The sequence below is a fragment of the Syngnathus acus genome, chromosome 9, assembly GCF_901709675.1.
Source record: "Syngnathus acus chromosome 9, fSynAcu1.2, whole genome shotgun sequence".
Classification (NCBI taxonomy): Eukaryota; Metazoa; Chordata; class Actinopteri; order Syngnathiformes; family Syngnathidae; genus Syngnathus; species Syngnathus acus.
Genome location: NC_051094.1, coordinates 17,021,825 through 17,038,875, shown reverse-complemented (window position 1 = coordinate 17,038,875; position 17,051 = coordinate 17,021,825). Strand labels below are relative to the sequence as shown.

The following is a 17,051-nucleotide window of genomic DNA, read 5'->3' as shown; positions in this document are numbered from 1 at the left end:
CTATTTTATGAAGACTTCCAGTGTGCGGTAGAAGACCAAGGGGAAGTATGTGAGTGGTTCAACATCAAAACCGGCGTAAAACAAGGATGCAATATGTCAGGATTCTTGTTTTTAATTGTGATAGACTGGAAGAACAGTTCAAGAGGGAGACAATGGAATTAGATGGACGCTGACATCAAAACTTGATGATTTGGACTTCGCAGATGATATAGCGTTACTCTCCTCTACAAAACACAATATGCAGAATAAAACAACCCGAATGGATGCAGAAGCCAAGCGAGTAGGACTCAAGATCAATACGCAAAAGACAAAAACAATGAGGATAAATGCAAATAAACAGGAACGAATAAAGATCAATGAGTAAGATATTGAGGATGTAGACCAGTTCACTTACTTGGGAGCAATAGTATGTAAAGAGGGAGGCGGTATGAAAGATCTGAAGAATAGGCTGTCAAAAGCAAGAGGGCCATTTATCAAACTTAAAAAGACCTGGAGCTCCAATGACATCTTAAGAAGAACCAAGCTAAAGCTTTATAAGACGCTAGGAGTGCCAGTACTGCTGTATGGATGCGAAACGTGGAAAATGAATAAAGGGGACAGCAAGGCAATTGATGTGTTCCACAACCGATGCCTACGAAGAATACTCCGCATACATTGGCAAGACCACATCAGCACTAAAGACCTACTAGAGAGAGCTGAAATGGAGCCATTGAGTGAAGAAGTTAGGATGCGTAGATGGAAAATGATTGGACACATACTACGTACGGCAGGACCACAACAACGACTGCAACACAGCCTTGACCTGGGTACCAGAAGAAAAAAGAAGGAAAGGAAGACCGAAGAACACCTGGAGGCGTACTGTCGAGAAAGAAAGGAAAGAAGCAGCGTGGAAGTCATGGCCTGAAGCAAGGACTGCAGCAGCTGACCGTGACCAGTGGAAGTGCTCTGTGAAGGCCTTATGTACCACAAGGCACAAAGTGAATAGATAGATAGATAGATAGATAGATAGATAGATAGATAGATAGATAGATAGATAGATAGATAGATAGATAGATAGATAGATAGATAGATAGTCCTGTACTCACGTTGTTGTTAATCAATATTCATACGCAAATCCATCAAAGTCCTCATCTTCTGTATCCGAATTAAACAGTTGGGGAAGTTTGCCATTAAACACGACCCTCTTGTTAAACAAGTTCCCTCTCGTCATTGTCTCGTCGTTGTCACGTTGCTCTTCAGCAATGATCCCGGCTTTCTAGAAAGCTCTAATTGTGCCTCGTAAGCATGTCTCTTTGTGTGTGCCATTTTAGAGGGTCCTAATGCTGTTTGCTTTGCAAAAAACGATAGTATTTATTTACCAATGATGGCGGAAGCACATACTCTACGTATTACGTATAGTCCTCTGATTGGTTTATCCCCCCGATCTACATAAAACACAATGTCCTCTGATTGGTTCATCGGGTCTACATATTACAGAATTATTATTGGAATTCGGTCCACACAAAAAAATGCACCTTATGAAAAACCTTATTTGAGAAAATTGAAGGCTTTTAAGTGCGCCTTATGGTGCGAAAAATATGGTAATATTTGGCTCTCTAGTATTCTTTCATGGTACCAATAATAATGGTGTGAAGATATATCCTTTTATAAGCCTATACAGTATACAGTTATAAATTGTGACAGAAAAGTTCAAGAGTTGGTGTCACAGAACTTCAGCTTCCAAATTATAGCAATCCTCTATATCACAGGGTTTCTGATTCATACCAAATGGATTGACATTGTTACTTAATGGTGAAAAGTGGAACTACGAGACGTTTTACATGCAATAAATAAATCCGCTTGATTAATTACTCTCTAAAACAAAAAAAACCCCACATTACATAGCACACGCGAGAATGAGAGAGGGCGAGCGAGCGAGAGAAAGCAAGTGTGAGAGAGTCACTCGAACTGATCCAGCACTCATTCAATGATGACAGCACAAATAACAAGCTGAGACTTGGGGTGCAAGTTCAGGCACTAAAATGGCTGAGAAAGTTCCAAATCGGTGACAGCTCCCTTTAGGACATATGCTATGTACTGTTTACATCTTCAAAACTACAAAATACAAAATTCACCGCAATTGCCCGACATCCCCGATTCGTGCTAGCCACAAGGCATCCCTCTGTTGTTGCCATGGGAACGTGGAACTGCTTCCCATCCAGATGTAGTGGCCCAGCCACGCCCACCGGCACAGGCATATATCCAATCACATTTTCACAGCAGGTGCCCATAACCTGGAGGACGCAGTCATAGCTTTGTTTAATATGCAGAAAAGATTATTTGTGTTTCCTTCATTTGAATCAGCTTACCTTGGAGTAGTCATAATCTGTGAATGGCAAAGATGAGAGTGCAGAGGGAAACGAAAGCTTTGCTGAAATCATCTGTCTCCGTATGGCCACACCTCTCTCAGGCCTCTCCATGACGGCCTCCAATTTGTAAGCTGGAATGTGTTTGGAGTTGACCAGCATTATCACCTCAGCATCACTCAGGAAACGGGGCCCTTGCTGCAAAACAAAAGTCACGCTGTGTCATGGATCTGTTTGAGATCAGATGACAATTGTTGTACGGTTGAAACATCATAAACAGTTTTTACATCTAGAATAGTCCATTTGTCAATTACAGTTCAGTTTTAACTAATTACTATGCATGTGCACTTAAACTTTGAGAACATTTTGTTTTCAAATATTTATTTACATACCGTATTTTTTGGACTATAAGTCGCGTTTTTTTTTCATAGTTTTGGTGGGGGGGCGACTTATACTGAGGAGCGACTTATATGTGAATTCTTTCACAAATTTTCAAAATTCAAAAAAAAAAAAAAAGTGAAACCACGATAAACGAACCGCGATGTAGCAAGGGATTACTGTAATTTGAATTTCAAGTGACGTCAGCGGCGCGGCGGTTGTTTACATAAAGGACAAAGATTCGATCACGAGATGACGCAGGGCCCCACTGCTACCGGCATCATGAGCGGCTTTGTTTGTGACACGAAGGACGAAGAGTTTGAAGGATTTAATGATTTGGAGTGACACAGAAGGTTCGAAAATATATTATGGCTTTTACACACGCCCGGTCCTACTCGACGGATCTCTCTTTCACCTCCGTGGATGGAAGTTGGGGGCCGGCGCTCGGCCGGGTGGCTGTCCGGGGACGGTGGATGGGGCTCGGACATGGCTTTTACGCACGCCCGGTCCTACTCTACGGAGCTCTCTTTCACCTCCGTGGATGGAAGTCGGGGGCCGGCACTCGGCCGGGTGGCTGTCCGGGGACGGTGGATGGGGCTCGGACATGGCTTTTACGCACGCCCGGTCCTATTCTATGGAGCTCTCTTCCACCTCCGTGGCTGGAAGTGCCACCTCCAGGGATGGAAGTCCATGCCGCCACACGCCTGGAAGTTTGTTTTGTTAAATAGCCGTTTACCAAACCCACGTCTTTCCTTGTACTTTGTTAACGCTACAATATAGTTATATATATGGATGATGGCGGCGCACGCAGTTGCAGCGGCTCAGTGCTCTCCCGATCTACGCATTGTTTGTTTTTTGTTAGTGTTTGTACCCACTGTATGTCGATCATACACCACCTACAACCGGCAGGAGCTCCTCAGGATAGGGGTTTGCTGCGAGTTGAGTGTCGCAGCGGAGTTTCACCGCTCGCAAAACATACCGGAGGATATCATCAGGCGCCCCGGCTCCCCTTGGATCACTATCCCCGCTGGGAGGAAGCGAAGGCAGCGCAGAGAGAGGAGGCAAAAACGAGGCTGCAGGGCCGGCGCGCTAACCAGGCTACGGAAGCGGCCGTTCAAACCACCGCTCCCTAGCCTGTTTCTTACCAACGCCAGGTCTCTTGCTAACAAGATGGATGAACTAAGGCTACAGATGTCTGCGAACCAGACCGTGAAGGACTGCTGCATGGTGCTGATCACCGAAACCTGGCTTCATCCACTCATACCGGACTCTGCTATCGAGCTAGCAGGCTACACCACACAGCGTCATGACAGGACTGAGAACTCCGGCAAGAGCAAGGGGGGGGGGGGGGGGGGGGGCTCTGTATGTACGTCAATAACAACTGGTGTACTAATATGGTGACAATAGACAGTCACTGCTGCCCGGACCTGGAGTATGTGACTATTAAATGCAGGCCCTTTTACCTCCCTCGTTAATTTACCGTAGTCATGACGACTGTTGTTTACATACCTCCGGAGGCTAATGCTAAGCTAGCTATTGGACTATTACATGGCAGTATTAGCAGCCAGCTGAGCAGATATCCTGACGCAGTCCACATCATAGCAAGGGACTTTAATCATGTAGACTTGAAAGCAGCACTCCCTAGTTTCCACCAGCATGTTAAATGTGCCACTAGAGGAGTTAAAACTCTGGACAAGGTCTACTCCAACATCAAAGTTAAAGTTAAAGTCCCAATGATCGTCACACACACATCTGGGTGTGGTGAAATTTGTCCTCTGCATTTAACCCATCCCCGTGTGATTTTAATCCATCCCCTGGAGGAGAGGGGAGCAGTGAGCAGCAGCGGTGCCGTGCTCGGGAATCAGTTGGTGATCTAACCCCCCAATTCCAACCCTTAATGCTGAGTGCCAAGCAGGGAGGCAATGGGTCCCATTTTTATAGTCTTTGGTATGACCCGGCCGGGGTTTGAACCCACAACCTTCCAGTCTCAGGGCGGACACTCTACCACTAGGCCACTGAGCTGCAAGCTAGACTACAGGGCAAAACAGCTACCTCACCTGGGCCAGTCTGACCACATGTCACTGCTATTAATCCCTGCATATACCACCATCAGGAAATCAGCTCCTGTCATCACTAAAACTGTTAAAACCTGGCCTGATGACGCCTCTCAGCAGTTGCAGGACTGCTTCGACAGGACTAACTGGGACATCTTCGAACACCGGGACCTGAACGTGTTCACAGACAGTGTTCTGTGTTATATCAAGCACTGCACAGACGCTGTCACAGTGGACAAACCTATACGGATATACCTCAACCAGAAGCCCTGGATGACCCGGGAGGTCCTTCGGCTGCTGGAGGAGAGGGACACCGCCCTGTCCCTCAGGTCTGAGGACGGGGCTCTCTACAGCACAGCCAGAGCCAACCTGAGGAGAGGCATCAGAGAGGCCCAGCTTGCCTATAAGAGGAGGATTGAGAATCACCTGGACAGCAACAACAGCAAGCAGGTGTGGCAGGGAGTCCAGCATCTCACCAACTACAGAACCACCATCGGAGCTGCTGAAGGGGACGCCTCACTGGCAGAGGACCTTAATACCTTCTTTCCCCGGTTCGAGTCCGAGCCACCTGAAGCAGCCACATCACATCCCACAGTCCGCAGCAGCTTCACCCTCACAGTGAAGGAGCACGAGGTGAGGCGCACGCTGCGGACCATCAATTCGAGTAAGGCTGCGGGTCCTGACGGCGTCACTGGGCGTGTCCTGAAGGACTGCGCAGATCAGCTGGCTGGAGTCTTCACAAAGATCTTCAACCAGTCCCTTACCGAGTCCACCGTCCCATCCTGTTTAAAATCCTCCACTATAGTCCCCCTGCCCAAGAAACGCCACATCACCAGCCTTAATGACTACCGGCCAGTCGCACTCACCCCGGTGGTGATGAAGTGCTTTGAAAAGCTGGTACGGGGTCACATCACATCACTCCTGCTCAGAGGTTTTGACCCCCACCAGTTTGCCTACAGGGCAAATAGATCCACAGAGGACGCAGTAGTTACAGCCCTCCATGCTGCACTGTCCCACCTGGAGCAGCCGGGAAGCTATGTGCGGATGCTCTTCGTGGACTTTAGCTCTGCTTTTAACACCATCCTCCCCCACAGACTGGTGGACATACTGGGGGGCCTGGGACTTCCACACAATACCTGCAGGTGGATTAAGAGCTTCTTGACGGGTCGCAGCCAGAGGGTGAGAGTGGGCCGTTATACATCCACACCTCTCAGTCTTGGTACTGGCTCCCCACAGGGCTGCGTACTGAGCCCACTGCTTTACACGCTCTACACACATACATGCAACCCCGCCCACCGCAGCAACACCATTGTGAAGTTTGCGGATGACACCACCGTGGTGTGGCTCATCTCAAAGGGGGATGAGTCTGCCTACAGGGACGAAGTGGTGCAGCTATCGGAGTGGTGCGGAGAGAACAATCTGCTCCTAAACACGGTATAACCCAAGAACTGGTCATTGATTTTAGGAGGAAAAATAAAACGGACATTCCACCAGTTATCATCAACGGGGTCTGTGTGGAGAGGGTGTCCTCCTTCCGCTACCTGGGAGTCCACATCGAGGAGGACTTCACCTGGAGCGTGAACACCTCTGAGCTGCTAAAAAAGGCCCAGCAGAGACTCTTCTTCCTAAGGGTGCTTAGGAGGTACAGCATTACACAAAGACTGCTGGGGTCCTTCTATCCCTGCTCCATAGAAAGCACTTTAACGTACTGTATATGTGTTTGGTACTCCAGCTGCACTGCAGCTCAGAGGAAAAAGCTCCAAGGGGTCATCAACACAGCACAGAAGATCGTTGGCTGCCCTCTCCCCACACTGGAAGACCTACACAGAACCCGCTGTCTCAAAAAAACACGGAACATTCTGAAGGACACTTCCCAGCCTGGCCACTCCCTTTTCGAACTGTTGCCATCAGGCAGACGCTACAGATCAATTAGGTCAAGGACTAGCAGATTCGCCAACAGTTTTTACCCTACAGTCACATTAAATGCCGCTAAAAAAAATGATTATGTCTGTGTATGTTCTTCTGTGGGTTTATAGCTTGTATTTTTTTATCTTTTTATTCTATTTATTTTTTATTTTATGCACTGATCGGTTGGCACTTTTTAAATTTCGTTGTACATGTGTGACAATGACAATAAAGATCTATTCTATCTATTCTATTCTATACTAGATCTGTGAAATAACGACGATGCTGACGTCAGGGCGCACGCGCGGCATTGTTGACAAAGGACGAGGAATTTGATTGATGATTTAATGATTTGGAGTGACACAGATGGTTTGATAATATTATTGCTTACATAATGGTTATTTGATATTTAATTTATATATCGTTATATGGGCCTGTGGAATATTTTGAACTGCAAGCGCCGTCAGCTGCGCAGATTGTTGACATAAAGGACGATCGATGGATTTAATGATTTGGAGTGACACAGATGGTTTGATAACATTATTGCTTATATAATAGTTATTTGATATATAATTTATATATCATTATATGGGCCTGTGGAATATTTTGAAGTGCAACAGTCGTCAGCGGCGCGCATTTATGTTGACATAAAGGACGATCGATGGATTTAATGAATTGGAGTGACACAGATGGTTTTATAAACGTGTTATTTATGCAATAGTTATTTGAATAACTCTGAATGTTACGTCATATATACATACATACATACATACAAACATACATACATACATACATACATACACACACACACGCACGCACGCACACACACACACACACACACACACACACACACACACACACACACACACACACACACACACACACACACACACACACACACATCGTATTGGCCCGAATATAAGACGACCCTGATTATAAGACGACCCCCTCTTTTTCAAGACTCAAGTTTGAAAAAAGGCTTTTTGGACACCAAATTAAATTTTTATCCAGAAAATGATTACATCTGAAACAAATGATTATAACAATATATTTGGGAGAAAAAGCATGTTATTTTGCCTCATTCAAATCATGCAAAAACTGTCTATCACATCTTAATATCTGAACATTTAAATATGTAAACTAAAGTGCAATCACATTTGTAAATGAATGGCTTCTGGTTTTATAATGTAAATAAACCAATCTACTGTGATAAAACAACAAAATTGCAATAACTGCATTAACCATCAAAGAGAAGTCTAATTATAACTGTAGTCTTGAAACAAATCTGAATAAGGAAAAACATTGCAATAAAATAATGCAAACTGCTACCGCTATTGTTGGGGAACCTGAGGACTGTATAGGGGGTTGGCTCGGATGGTTATGCTCTTTTCGCCCCCGGGTGTCGGTCAGAGCACAGGAGGGCGATCCAGGGCGCTTGCTTGCTCATAGCACTGTGTTGGCTCATATATTGAGCTCTTGTTTTGTGAATTAAAGAGCCGGTTACCAAACCCACGTCTTGCCTGGTACTTTGGTAATGCTACAATACTGTTATATACGTAGATCTGTGGAATAATTGGAGCCGCAACTGACGACGAAACTGACGTCAGCGGCGCACGTAGTTCCGTAGTCAACAGCTGTTTTTTTAAAGTTTTTTTTTAAGATGGATTTAATGATTTGGAGTGACACGGATGGTTCGTTAAAATTGTTGTTTATATTACATCTATTTGATATATCTAGTCTGACGTCAGCAGTGCACGTAGTTCCGGAGTCAACAGCTGTGTTTTTTTTGTTTTTTTTAAGTGACACATGACGAAGATTCCGATGGATTTAATAGAGTGACACGGATGGTTCGATAAAATTGTTGTTTATATTATTGTTATATAGGCCAGCTCAGTGGTCTAGTGGTAGAGTCTGGAAGACTGGAAGGTTGTGGGTTCAAACCCCGGCCGGGTCATACCAAAGACTATAAAAATGGGACCCGTTGCCTCCCTGCTTGGCACTCAGCATTAAGGGTTGGAATTGGGGGGTTAGATCACCAAATGATTCCCGGGCACGGCTCCGCTGCTGCTCGCTGCTCCCTTCGGAGATGGGTTAAATGCAGAGACAAATTTCACCACACCCAGATGTGTGTGTGACAATCTTTGGGTCTTTACCTTTTTTAACTTTTTTATTTCATACATAGTTTATATATTGTTATATGGGCCTGTGGAATAATTGAACTGCAACTGACGATGAGTCCGACGTCAGCGGCGCGCCTTACACGCGCCGTTGTTTACATAAAGGACGAAGAATTCGATGGATGGATTTAATGCTTTGGAGTGATACAGATGGTTTGATGAAATTGTTGTTTAAATTATAGTTATTTGATATATAGTTTATATATCGTTAAATGGACCTGTGGAATAATTTGAACTGCAACTGACGACTAGTTCGACGTCAGCAGCGCGCTGCACACGCGCCGTTGTTTACATAAAGGACGAAGAATTCGATCGATGGATTTAATGATTTGGAGTGACACAGATGGTTTGATAAAATTGTTGTTTATATTGTGGAATAATTTGAACAGCAACTGACGACAAGTCTGACGTCAGCGGTGCGCTGCACACAATGCGTTGTTTATGTATATATATATATATAAATGTGTGTGTGTGTGTGTATATGTATATGTGTGTGTATATGTATGTATATATACATGTATATATATACCGTATTTATTCTAATTATCGGCCATATTCTAATAATCGCCCAGTGTGTGTTAGCAATGACATAAATAAAAAACATTGATACCTCTAATTATCGCCCATGCTGCTAAAAATTCTCCCCAAAACTTACGTTTTCCCCCGCGACCACATGCCGACGTCATTGCGCAAGTTTAAATATGACTGATTTGACAGCACGTCGAATGTCCCTTTTAAATTGTTTTTCTCCATAAACTATGATACAATGACACTCGTCACTCCGCTAGAATATCCTCACACAATTATGTTATCGGGGCGTGCGCTCGAACAAGACGATCGCGATAACATGACGTGCGCAACATGTGATGTGCGACGGTAACGTGTCGCATCGATGGAGCGTCAATTGACGTACCCCGCTGTTAGAGGTAGATCAAAACAGCCGCTGTTCTAGTGTTAAGAACACCAGTGAGATGCAGGTATTGCATACTACATAAGGAAAATATACATATTATCGCCCATTTCAGTGCCCCTTGGCGATCGCACAAAAAGTGTTCTCTATTAATCGCCCACCCCCCTGTTGGACATACGTAAACCTTCTCTAATTATCGCCCTGGGCGATAATTACAATAAATACGTTTTTTTGGCCCAAATATAAGACGATGTTTTTTGCATTGAAATAAGACTGAAAAAGTCGGGGTTGTCTTACATTCGAGGTCTAGACATTATACCCATTCACTTGTGCGCAGCGGTAAGTTAAAGGTTGCTGTGATTGTGTGCGTCTTTGACACAAAGTGAGTACCGTATTTTTCGGACTAAAGGTCGCTCGGAGTACAAGTCGCATCAGCCATGAAATGCACAATAAAGGGGGAAGAACATATATAAATTGCACCGGAGTTTAAGTCGCATTTTGGGGGAAATCTATTTGACAAAATCCAACACCAAGTACAGACATGAACCAGCAAAACAGGCTAAACGATGCAGAATGCTAACGTGACATAAACACAAATGAGGAGATGAGAACGGGCCTGACGTAACATTAACAGTTATTCAAATAACTATAACATGAATAATAAGTTTATCAAATTATCTGTGTCACTCCAAATCATTGAATCCATCCGTTCTGTAAACAATGCTGCGTGTGCGGCGCGCCGCGTGTGACGTCGGACTTGTCGTCAGTTGCAGTTCAAATTATTTCATAGGCCCATATAACGATATATAATCTATATATCAAATAATTCTAATATAAACAACAACTTTATCAAACATCTGTGTCACTCCAAATCAATGAATCTATCGATCGAATTCTTCGTCCTTTATGTACAGTGCCTTGCGAAAGTATTCGGCCCCCTTGAACCTTTCAACATTTCGCGACATTTCAGGCTTCAAACATAAAGATATAAAAGTTTAATTTTTTGTCAAGAATCAAAAACAAGTGGGACACAATCGTGAAGTGGAACAAGATTTATTGGATAATTTAAACTTTTTTAACAAATAAAAAACTGAAAAGTGGGGCGTGCAATATTATTCGGCCCCCTTGCGCTAATACAAATACTTTGTAGCGCCACCTTTTGCTGCAATTACAGCTGCAAGTCACTTGGGGTATGTCTCTATCAGTTTTGCACATCGAGAGACTGGAATTCTTGCCCATTCTTCCTTGCAAAACAGCTCGAGCTCAGTGAGGTTGGACGGAGAGCGTTTGCGAACAGCAGTCTTCGGCTCTTTCCACAGATTCTCGATTGGATTCAGGTCTGGACTTTGACTTGGCCATTCTAACACCTGGATACGTCTATTTGTGAACCATTCCATTGTAGATTTGGCTTTATGTTTTGGATCATTGTCCTGTTGGAAGATAAATCTCCGTCCCAGTCTCAGGTCTTTTGCAGACTCCAACAGGTTTTCTTCCAGAATGGTCCTGTATTTGGCTCCATCCATCTTCCCATCAATTTTAGCCATCTTCCCTGTCCCTGCTGAAGAAAAGCAGGCCCAAACCATGATGCTGCCACCACCATGTTTGACAGTGGGGATGGTGTGTTCAGGGTGATGAGCTGTGTTGCTTCTACGACAAACATATCGTTTTGCATTGTGGCCAGAAAGTTCGATTTTGGTTTCATCTGACCAGAGCAACTTCTTCCACATGTTTGGTGTGTCTCCCAGGTGGCTTGTGGCAATCTTTAAACGAGACTTTTATGGATATCTTCTTGCCACTCTTCCATAAAGGCCAGATTTGTGCAGTGCACGACTGATTGTTGTCCTATGGACAGACTCTCCCACCTCAGCTGTAGTTATCTGCAGTTCATCCAGAGTGATCATGGGCCTCTTGGCTGCATCTCTGATCAGTCTTCTCCTTGTTTGAGATGAAAGTTTGGAGGGACGGCCGGGTCTTGGTAGATTTGCAGTGGTCTGATACTCCTTCCATTTCAATATAATTGCTTGCACAGTGCTCCTTCAGATGTTTAAAGCTTGGGAAATCTTTTTGTATCCAAATCCGGCTTTAAACTTCTCCACAAGTTTAAATTTCGTTCCACTTCACGATTGTGTCCCACTTGTTGTTGATTCTTGACAAAAAATTTAAACTTTATATCTTTATGTTTGAAGCCTGAAATGTGGCGAAATGTTGAAAGGTTCAAGGGGGCCGAATACTTTCGCAAGGCACTGTATATGTATATATATATATATATATATACACACACACACACATATATATATATATATACACACACATATATATATATATATATATACACACATACATACATATATATATATTTATATAAAATATATTATTTTTCTTTAGTATTTTCTTGTTTTTTCAAGTTGTTTTAAGTTGAGTTTAAGTTGAGTTTTCAATGTTTCATGGAATTTTCATTATCACATCCATTTGATATGGCAGGAATTATGATACTTGAGGTCCTTGGTTAAGCCTAGCAAGTACCAAAACTAAGTAGAGGTGTCTTACCACTGGATTGTTGAGAATGGACACACATTCAAAAAGGTCTCTTGGCTTCAAGGGGAGATGTGGCTCAGTGATTTCAGATTTGATGTCTTTTTCTCCTTCACCAAGAATGGAGACATTACTTGACCCAAAATCATTAACAGGATCAACCAGGGGCCGGATGACATCATCTAAAGAAACAATGACAAAAAGTTAACAGAGTTAGAAGCTGTGATGTAGGAATAAAAGTGCTATTATAAATCATACTAAACTATTAACAATTATAAAAACAAAGCTGCAGCTATGGAATATTTTGACATTTTGGTAATTTAGGTTTAATAAACTGCCTTTGAAAAGTAATGAGACACCTCTCACCAGCCTGTATGGCACACTTGAGCATTGCTTGTGCTAATGTTGTGGGAACCTAGCGCTGGACCCACCACTAAACCTGGCAACAGGCACCGTACAATAATGTCAGCGAAATTTAGTTTTTTGTTGGTTTTTTTTGCGGTAACTTGCTCAACGACATTTTGACATGGTCACAATGATCAAACCCCTAATCAATGTATTGGGAGAAGATCAGTCTACCACTGAGCCAATCCGCCAAGGTTAGTTAAATATAATGTTAATTCATTATATTGTCATTTTTGAGTTTTTAATAAAAGCCTTGCTTCAGTTCCCTAGGTTCAACTTGCAAAAAAAGTTTCACATTTTTCTCTGACCCTTGAATATTTTCTACTTGGTATAAAACAGAAGACATACATACGTCCGTCCGTCCATCCGTCCGTCCATACATACATACATACATACATACATACATACATACATACATACATACATACAGTACATACAGTACATACAGTACATACATACACAAACAAACAAACAAACTAACTAACTAACTAACTAACTAACTAACTAACTAACTAACTAACTAACTAACTAACTAACTAACTAACTAACTAACTAACTAACTAACTAACTGACAACCTGGGATGGTCAATTGACTCCAATTGAGCACAGGCATACCTATAGGTTCCCTGTTGGATGTTATGGTAGGAGGAAGACCCGCGGTGGATGCATGGTATTGGGTAAGATCAACCTCCTTCCGGCAGCAACTCTCCATGTCCTGTCGTGGAGCCAGGGACATAGTAATGGAGTTCCTTATTGATAGGGTAGACTCCATCTCCACTTGCTCAAAGAAGATGTACTTGATGGCCAGAAGCAGAGCCAAGGACAGGCAGATCACTTGCTCAATATCCATGGTGATCATTCTGTCGAAGAACATTGGTTCATAAATGTAGACTAATTGGATTCTCAGATACATAACAATGCAGGTGCAAATAATTTCTGGTCTCTAGATTGCTGGTCTGCACGACAATTTGCAATACGATCTTTTCAAAAAAATAAAAAATAAAACAACATACCTGTAGCTACAAATTAGGAAAGACTACCCCAACATAAGCCATCTAAGTATTTTTTTATGATAAAGTGTATCTCCTGACCTCCCACATTGAGGTCTTGATGGAGAAAGGAGTGATAATGTAACATTTGATAAATATCTGGTGTTTATATTTTTGTGTCTCGTCTTGTATTTACCACAATACTCCTAGTTCATTTTATTGTACGGCGATTTGTGCTAGCCACAAGACATCCCTTTGTCATTGCCATGGGAACTTTGAACTGCTTACCATTATTGTCAACTTTGTTAATTTTGATGGCTGCCAGTAAGTTACAAAAATGCACTTGCCACATCCTTTTCGATTAATACCGTATTTTCCGCACCATAAGGCGCACTTTAAAGCCTTTAATTTTCTCAAAACATTAAGGTGCGCTTTTTAATAAGGTGCGACCAAATTCCAAAATCTGTAAAGTTGTTTTGTGTGGCTTCCGTAATATACAGGCGTAATATGAAGACCCGATGAACCAATCAGAGGACATTATGTTTTACGTAGATTGGGCCAAACAAAAAAACAATCAGAGGACTGGATGTAACACGTAGAGGTGTACGTACCTCCGCCGCCATTGGTAAATAAATACTATCGCGTAATATACAAGCACCTGATGAACCAATCAGAGGACATTACGTTTTACGTAGATCAGGGCGGTAAACTAGTCAGAGGACTGGATGTAGAGGAGAACGTATCTTCACCACCATTGGTCAATAAATACTATCGTTTGTGCAAAGTACGTACCTCTATTGCCATTGATAAATAAATACTACCGTTTGTGCAAATCTGTAAAGTTGTTTTATGTGGCTTCTGCCACACAGATGTAATAAATAGGCGTGATATGTAGACCCGATGAACCAATCAGAGGACATCACATTTTACGTAGATCAAAGGCGGGAAACCAATCATAGGATTTCACGTAACACGTAGAGTAGCCATTGATAAATGAATACTATCGTTTGTGCAAAGAAAACAGCATTAGGACCCTCTAAAATGACAGACAAAGAGACTTGCTTATGAGGCACAATTAGATCTTTCTGGAAAGCCAGGATCATTGCAGAAGAGCAACGTGACAACAATGAGACAATGACGAGAGGGAACTTGGCATGTTTAGGGGCAAATTTGCCCAACTGTTTAATTTGGATACAGAAGATGAGGACTTGGACGGATTTACGTATGAATATCGATTAACAATAATGTGAGTACAATAGAGTACAGGGTTAAACAGTAGAATAAAGTACAACCGAACTCATTGTCTTGCTCCCGTGACGTTTTTTTTTGTTTACCGTGAATCATGCGCCCTATAATGCGTTGCGCCCTATGTGTGGGTTAAATACAAAATAGACCCCGCAATTGAGTCTTTGCCTTTTAACCCGAAGCGCCTTGCGGTGAGGAAAATATGGTAACTAAAAAACACTTACTATAAGTCGCGTTTTTTTTCATAGTTTGGGTGGGGGGGGCGACTTATACTCAGGAGCGACTTATGTGTTTTTTTTCAAATATTTTCAAAAAAAAATAAAAAATAAAATAAAAAAATGAAACCGCGATAAACGAACCGCAATGTAGCAAGGGATTACTGTAATTTGAATTTCAAGTGACGTCAGCAGCGCGACGTCGCGGTCAGCAGCGCGACGTCAGCAGCGCGACGTCAGCAGCGCGACGCGGCGTTTACATAAACGACAAAGATTGACTCGACGGAGCTCTCTTTCACTTCCGTGGATTGAAGTCGGGGGCCGGCGCTCGGCCGGGTGGCTGTCCAGGGACGGTGGATGGGGCTCGGACAATGCTTTTACGCACGCCCGGTCCTCTACCGAGCTGTCTTTCACCTCCGTGGATGGAAGTCGAGGGCCGGCGCTCGGCCGGGTGGCTGTCCGGGGACGGTGGATGGGGCTCGGTCATGGCTTTTACACACGCCCGGTCTTATTCTATGGAGCTCTCTTCCATTTCTGTGGCTGGAAGTCCACGCCGCCACACGCCTGTAAGTTTGTTTTGTTAAATAAAGAGCCGTTTACCAAACCCACGTCTTTCCTTGAACTTTGTTAACGCTACAATATAGTTATATAGTAGATCTGTGGAGTAACGACGAGGCTGACGTCAGGGCGCACGCACGCGCGGCGTTGTTGACAAAGGACGAGGAATTTGATCGATGGATTTAATGATTTAGAGTGCACAGATGGTTTGATAACATTATTGCTTATATAATAGTTATTTGATATATAATTTATATATCGTTATATGGGCCTGTGGAATATTTTGAAGTGCAAGAGCCGTCAGCGGCGCGCATGCATTGTTGACAAAGGACGATTGATGGATTTAATGAATTGGAGTGACACAGATGGTTTTATTAACGTGTTATTTATTTAATAGTTTTTCGAATAACTCAGGGCCGTTCTCAGCTCTTAGTTTGTGTTTATGTCACGTTAGCATAGCTATCGTTTAGCCTGTTGTTGCTCGTTCATGACTGTTCTTGGTGTTGGATTTTGTCGAATAAATTGCCCCCCAAAATGCGACTTATACTCCGGAGCGACTTATATATGTTTTTTTTCACTTTTTTGGGCATTTTATGGCTGGTGCGACTTATACTCCGGTGCGACTTATAGTCCGAAAATTACGGTAGTTTTCACTGAACCTTCTCTCTCCCAGGGAGCATGCGCTGAGGTGCTGAAGTAGGCTACGGGCAGCACTGATCGGATGGATGGGACTAAAACAATGTGTTTATCATCACTCATTCATGTCTTTTGCATGCAGATTGCATGTAGCTCCTCCTCATAGCTCCTTTCACAAACAGAAACCAGACCAAATATTACATTTATCTGTATTTTGGTCTTGCTGTGGCTCTGAAGCTGAGCACCTCACATAGCAGTCCCATCATCATAAGAGGCTTGATGTCTTGTTATTGATGTGAGAATTTATTTGTGGTCGTTAAGACTGTGATTGAGTCAAATGTAAATTACTAATTAGTGAGCCATGGGTAGGATATTTTTTGACAACAATTTGAAAACGTTTTTTGACATTGATTTACTCCTGATGTGTTGTTTGACAGAAGCTGGAATGTTGATGTCCACTTACCTGGTGAGGTAAAAATGACACAGAGGTATCTCTGGTTCGATCCTCCTGGGGGACAGGTGTTCTTCATCAAAGGTACTCAGTGGAATTCCCACTGCATCATTGAACAATAGGGGCTCAGCAATCCACCGACTGTGAGCATGAACCATAACAAGGCCCAGAGACTGCAGACAAAGCAGATACATAACTCATCAAGCACGTTCTGAGCAAAAACAACACAATGAACAGACTGAAAAAAATAC

General features: G+C 43.1%; 1 protein-coding gene across 1 annotated transcript in view; it reads right to left on the bottom strand.

Annotated features, from left to right (window-relative positions):
• hmgcra (3-hydroxy-3-methylglutaryl-CoA reductase a) overlaps nucleotides 1-17,051 on the bottom strand; it is a 41,039-nt gene that overhangs the window by 14,144 nt on the left and 9,844 nt on the right. Inside the window, exons 9-13 of the mRNA XM_037259462.1 lie at nucleotides 16,813-16,973; nucleotides 13,322-13,566; nucleotides 12,317-12,483; nucleotides 2,349-2,543; nucleotides 2,115-2,273 (exon numbers count right to left, since the gene is read on the bottom strand). Of these exons, the coding sequence (XP_037115357.1) occupies nucleotides 2,115-2,273; nucleotides 2,349-2,543; nucleotides 12,317-12,483; nucleotides 13,322-13,566; nucleotides 16,813-16,973 (927 nt within the window). The remainder of the gene's footprint in view (nucleotides 1-2,114; nucleotides 2,274-2,348; nucleotides 2,544-12,316; nucleotides 12,484-13,321; nucleotides 13,567-16,812; nucleotides 16,974-17,051) is intronic.